The sequence below is a fragment of the Ursus arctos genome, unplaced genomic scaffold, assembly GCF_023065955.2.
Source record: "Ursus arctos isolate Adak ecotype North America unplaced genomic scaffold, UrsArc2.0 scaffold_9, whole genome shotgun sequence".
NCBI lineage: Eukaryota > Metazoa > Chordata > Mammalia > Carnivora > Ursidae > Ursus > Ursus arctos.
The window spans coordinates 80,110,120-80,116,119 of NW_026623111.1; the positions used below are offsets into that span (position 1 = coordinate 80,110,120).

General features: G+C 54.7%; 1 protein-coding gene across 2 annotated transcripts in view; it reads right to left on the reverse strand.

The window, feature by feature from the left end:
• PPP3CA (protein phosphatase 3 catalytic subunit alpha) overlaps positions 1–2,588 on the reverse strand; it is a 307,186-nt gene extending 304,598 nt beyond the window's left edge. For both annotated transcript variants that reach the window (XM_026509653.4, XM_026509652.4), the window contains exon 1: positions 1,776–2,588. In XM_026509653.4, coding sequence (XP_026365438.1) covers positions 1,776–1,833 — 58 coding nt within the window. In that variant the 5' untranslated portion in view covers positions 1,834–2,588. The remainder of the gene's footprint in view (positions 1–1,775) is intronic.
• Between the last annotated feature and the right edge of the window lie 3,412 nt (positions 2,589–6,000).

Here is a 6,000-nt window from a genome sequence, read left to right on the forward strand (position 1 = left end):
TCACACATTAGGGAGATACTCTGATAGTTCAGCAAAAAGTCTTAATTTCTGAAATTGTCAACAGAAACTCTTAATACAAAGCATAGTTCTTTTGAATGAATTCGAATTCACTGTTTTAACATGAGGAGCTATGCCTGCAGAAAGAACAGTTGTGCATCTGTAGCCCTACTTCCAGTCATTTTTGCAAAGGTATTTCCTCCTTACTTTGATGAGGCTATGAATACTGCATTCAAGCAGGAATGATTCTAATACAGCCAAAACAAGAAAATATATTTTATTTTCTTAAAAAAAAGAACACAATTTCTCCCATCACTAGGCGCGCGCACACACACACATACACACACGCACAACTTTAAAAACTGAGCAAATCTGAATGGAGCAATGGACAGTTCTGACACCCCAGGACTTCTGTATCATGGTCTTACGGCTGCTGAGTTACTTCACCTAAGTGCTCATGGGACAAATGACTTTATTGCCTTGCACTCTACTTGCATGGCCACATTAGATACTATCTCACTTTTACACAGCGCGCACACAGACACAAACACAAATACACACACACAAGCCACACCAGACAGTGATGTTTCCAATTTCAGAGGCCCCTTGCTCGCCTAGCCCATACCCCATCCCTGCTCTGCTCTGGGTCCTAACACCAGGAATGAGGAACACTACTTAATCCTGGCGGATCTGCTCTGTTGTCCCATCCTTCCAGGATTCCTAGGATGGTTCCTCCCCCATTCCACCACGGAACACAACGAGGACGGCGGATTTTCCCAGGCAAGAAAGACCACTGGCGGTCCCCTTCCTCACCCCACGCATCCCGGCTTCTCTTCGCCAGAAACCCCAGAGACAGGAGTATACACGATCCCGGGGCAGGGGAGAGGAGCCAATAACAGGAACCAAATAGCCCGTTAACAAGGGGGTGCCATGGGCATGGAAGAAGCGCGCGGGGTGAGGTTACCACGGGGGAGGTGTGCTCCAGCGGGGAACCATTCAAGAGCAATGACAGGTCGGCGGGGGAAGGCTCGGGTGGCGAGGGAGGTTGGAGAACTGCTTTTCTTGTCTTTCTCAGGGCCTGAGGGGGAATCCCGGGGCGGCGGCGGCGGGGCTCTCGGGTCGTTCCCCGCCTCCCGCGGCCCCCGCGCGTTCCCTCGGCCACCCCCTCCGCCTGCGGCCGCCCCCGCCCCGCGCGGAAGGAAGCGCCGGGCTCCCCCCACGCTCTCCCGCTCTCTCGCGAGTCCTGTGCAGGCCCTTTCAGGGGGAGGGGGAGGGGGCGCGGAGGGAATTGCTGCAATGGAGCGCCGAGAGAACCCTGCCGGAGCGAGGCAGTCGGTGGAAAGCCACGGCCACATAAAAATGCCATATTAATTTTTTAAAAGCCATAAATCACCCCTCCCTCTGCAAAAGAAAATCATAAACCCGATCCCATGCAAGCCTGCGAGCAGCCACCCACTTCCTATTTCTGTCACAGCAGCTACACCCTGCCAGCAACCACCCCCCGGGCGCCCCCTCCCGCCACCGCCACCCCCGCCACCGCCTCCCCGCTGCTCAGCCATTTGCCAACTGACGCCCCCGTAAATAAAAATGCCCCAAGTGGGGCCGGGTGGGAGGCTTGGGGGAAGGGCGCGCAAAGGAGGGGGGTTCGAGGGTTGCACAATATCCTAGAAGGTCCGTGGCTGGAGCAAGGAGGGAACCGGAGGCGGGGGGAGGGGAGGCAAGCCGCGAGGGTTCCTGCGGCACACGGTGCACCCGGGCGACCGCGGCGCGCCGCTTACCTTTCACCACCCTGTCGGTCGTCGACAACTTGGGATCAATTGCCTTGGGCTCGGACATCTCCAGCCGCCGGGGGACAGCGACGCGCTGCTCGTCCGTCCTACTGCACACCCCGACCGGACCGGCGGGCCAGACACTCAACGCCGCCGCCGCGCTGCAAACCGCTCGGCTGGAGGTCTGGGCTCTGAGCTGGCTTTAAAGTTACTGCCTTCTCGCGCGTCCCTCCTCCTCCTCCTCCTCCACCTCCTCCTCCTCCTCCTTCGCCGCCGCCGCCTTCACTCCTCCGCCGCCGCCGCCAGCCCCGCCGACTCCGCTTCGGGCTGCGCGTGTGTGGTGGTTATTTATTTATTTTCTAAGCACGCCTCTTGGTTCTTCTTTTATTCTTGGGGGAAGGGGGGTGGGGAGGAGAAGCGCTCACAGGAGCACCCACCCTGGCAAGGAGACCGGGCACCGCGGAATGGAGCCCCACGCGCGCACTCTGCCGGGATTAAGACCGATCACATGGGGAGGGTCGGGGGCGAGAGAGAAGAGGCAGGGCCGCCGATGTCAGTGCCACCAGCCGTGCCTCGGCGTCCCCGGCGGCGGAGAGGCGGCCGCCGCTACTGCTGCTGCTGCTGTTGCCGCCGCTGCTTCCCCACACCAAGCGCTGCCGCTTGTCCGCGGCCGCCGGAGACGTCCCGCCGCTGCGCTCCCCCGCGCTCGTCTCTGCCTCCCCGCGCCGCTCCTTCACTCACACAGGCACAGCCGCGGATCTCGGCAGACACAGTCCCGGGCGCAACCTACCCTCCTCCGCCGCCGCCGCCGCCTCCGCCACCGCGCCCGCCTCCGCCTCCTCCCCTTCCTCCTCCCGGCCCCCGCCTCCAGCGCCTCGGCAGCCTCCACCTCCCTGCGGAGCCAGCCCCTCGCTCCCCGCCCCGACGTCGAAGCTCTGAGCTCCCATTGGCTAAGTTGCGCGTCACTCACTGCTAGGCAGCGGCCTCCCCGCTCGTCCCGCCTCCCGCTCCTCCTCGCTGTCCCCGCCCCCAGCTCTGTTTTCTCCCAGCTGCCAGTCTTATGGGCCTGCCTCCTCCGCCGCCCAGTCCCCGCTCAGGTGTCACTGTTGCTGGCAGGCCGGGATTAGGGAAAGAGAATGGGCAGGGGGTCGCGGCTGGGAGGAGAGGGGCTGTACCCTGCCACCCGCAGCCCCACTTGGCATCCGCCCCTGGACCCCGCACACTCCCCGCGCTGCTTTGGCGACTGTGCCTTGTCGGCTGGGTTAAGCCGCAGTGTGAGTAGCCAAGTGCGGAGGGTGTCTCCGGGTGTGTGCGTGGCCCGCGAGAGGGCAAGAAGGGGGGAGGCAGGGAGAGGAGGGAAGGGGTGGGGGTGAGAAGCTCCGAGAGAGGGCGGAGGAAGGAAGAGCGCGGGGAGCTCCGGGGCCCGCGGCACAGCTGCTGTCGCTGTCGCTGCCGCAGCTGTCCAGGGAGGATCGCCAAAAGGGCGACGAATAAACAACTTACCTTGGGGAGACGGCGCCTAGTGATGGGTGTACGGTGGTTTTTGCTATTGGGTTTTGTTTTGGGGGGGGAGGGGGGGCGGTGCGGTGGTTATCAGTGTTTCCCACCCATGCATCCACACCTTCTGAGGAGGGGGCCGCTTCTGAGCGTCGCGGGTCAGGGACGTGGCGGAGTGTGCGGGGCGAGCTTGCCAAGGATATTGGGGACGCGAGTCCAAGCAACCTCCGGCAACTCTGAGTCACCCAGGGCTGCCCTGCCGATCTCCAGGGAGAAATGAGGGGGCGGGAGACACACCGGAGAGGGTCGCCTTTTCCCTGTTCACACGCGCACGCAGCCAGTGGTCGGGACTGGTGGCACCACACCTCCCTTCCCGGCTCCTTCCAATCATCCGACGTCCCCTTGGTGCTCCGGGTGTGTGCAGGGCCCTGAAGCCCAAGGCGGATCCCCACTCTGGTCCCTTTGGTTGGTGGGAGAATTAAGGAGAGAATGCTAGGCGCAGGAGGCCAGAGAGTGACAATGGCCCGACAGCTCCTTTCTGACCTGCCTGCGCGCCACAAAATGAGCCAATCTCCCTCTGCCCGAAGGTCACCTCCGCTCACTACCCCTCTCTCTGACCAACCGGGCAAGGAGATTGGAGCTTGCTTCTTTGTGAATAACAAAGAGAACTGAATAAATTTCTCACCCTCCATCCTTCCTGTTACATTTCTTAATTCCTCCAATATCAGGTTTTTTTCTTATTTCCTGAATTGGACAATGGGCCCAGTAAAAGGTCTAATAAAAGACTTAGGGAAGCTAGGGGGTAGAGCCAGAAGTGTGTAGGGGACACGGATTAGATTCGAGTTCAAACTCGAAAATAAGTTTGAGAACTTGACTGATGGTGCTGGAGTATGGCTTGAGCAGTGTAGCCTGCAAGGAATAGGAGCTCACAGTAAAAGGCAGGGGAGCCTCCGTGGAGGACTTCTAGCAAAAGGAGACCATGTAGGGTGTGTCCTACATACTCAGGGAGGCTGCCACCAGCTCTAAGATTCTGCTGCCCAATTCACAACCCCAGGATAGTGTGTGGTAATTAGGCAGACAGTGCATTCAATAAATATGTATTGTGTCCTTTTCTATGCCAGACACTGTGGTAGGTAATTTGTGTGGTGTGTGTGTGTGTAGGGTGTGTTGGGGGGGGCAGTTATTTGAAAATGGTCCTTGCCCTCAATAAAGCCTAGAGTCTAGTAAAACTGTCATAAAAATATGAGCTCTGAGAGGCCACTGTATCGCCTCAGGAAGTGGTTGTTGAAAACAGTCTCCTGAGCACCAGCAGCACTAGTTGCTAAGGCAGATTTGGGAAGTTGGTTCCTAGCCAGATGGCACAGAGTGAGGCAGGGATGCCAAGACCTATGGGTGAAGAAGAGAGCCTGCCTGAGAAAAGACCAGGAAACCATGTCCAGCGATGCTCACTTTCAAGGCCCCAATGTTTTATCTCACATATTGCAAACAGAGGTGCAGTTCCCACCGTTATTTGGACACAGTTTTCAGGTTTAGGAAAAACACCTTTGAACCAAGATCAGAAAGCTTAAAATGTCAGCACCATAGAAAAGTTTTATGATACAGATAGGAAATAAAGGCACACCTTTGAGACACACCCTTCAGTCCGCTATAAGTTTGGGACACCTCCTAGCTGAGGTATGTGTGGGAAAAAAAAAGTTATGAATCATAATCACTTTACAACACATCTTATTATCATCAGTCACCTTTAATGCATGTGTATGGTCCCATACTGTTGCAACACAAACACATCTTGGACAAAACTGGACCCTACTCAAAGGAAAACTACACAGCAGAAATTAACTAGGGACTGGTTATCTGAATACCTGGCATACTGGAATAGCCAAATCATCTTTTGTACTGAGATATTTTTTCAGATGTCCTACAATCTGCTGCCATTTTTAAAAATCCTTATTAGACTGTCCAAGTAGTCCTTGATTATATTATCATTTACATAAAATCACCTTATACTTGGAATTTACATTTTCAAGAAGTTACTTCAACAATGTCCTTTGCTTATGAAGAAAAAGAAAGGAGAAAAAAAGTGGCGGGGAGCCCATCGTCACAGAAAACAACTTGCAGTCTGCTAAAAAATTGTATTTCCCTTTGCTTAGTATACTCTCCAGAAAGCTTCTGCCCAGGTAGGGATTCCATTCCTGGGCCTGCTTCTGCTTGCATCCAAGTGGGTGCATGTGACTAGTTCTGGCCAATGGACTATGGGCTGAAGTGTTCCATCAGTTTCAGGCCAAGGCACTTAAGCAGCAATTATGCATTCTTCTTCAGCCAATGAACTCCCACCCTGGAGCTGAATGCAGAGGCTTCTAGAGCACAGGGGAAAGCATAATCCTAAATGCAAGGAGCTGAATGCCTAGATTACCACATGGAGGAATGCCGCCCACCTACAAGGAAAATCTGCTTTAGACTTTACAAAAGAAGAAATAGATTTTTGCTGTGTTGCTCCATTGAAATCTGAGGATATGTTTGTTGGGGTAGTTATTATTCTCAGACTAATACACAAGAGTTATTATGTTATCTCAAAAAGTAAAATCCAGAATTATTGTGTATCTGTTATATAATAGCATGATCAGAATACCAAAAATATTCTTATTTCTTACACAAGCATCAAAAGTGTACTTTTTGTAAATGAATTATTAACTTACTAGTTGTGTTTTGAACACTTGTTCTGTGCAAGGTACTGTGC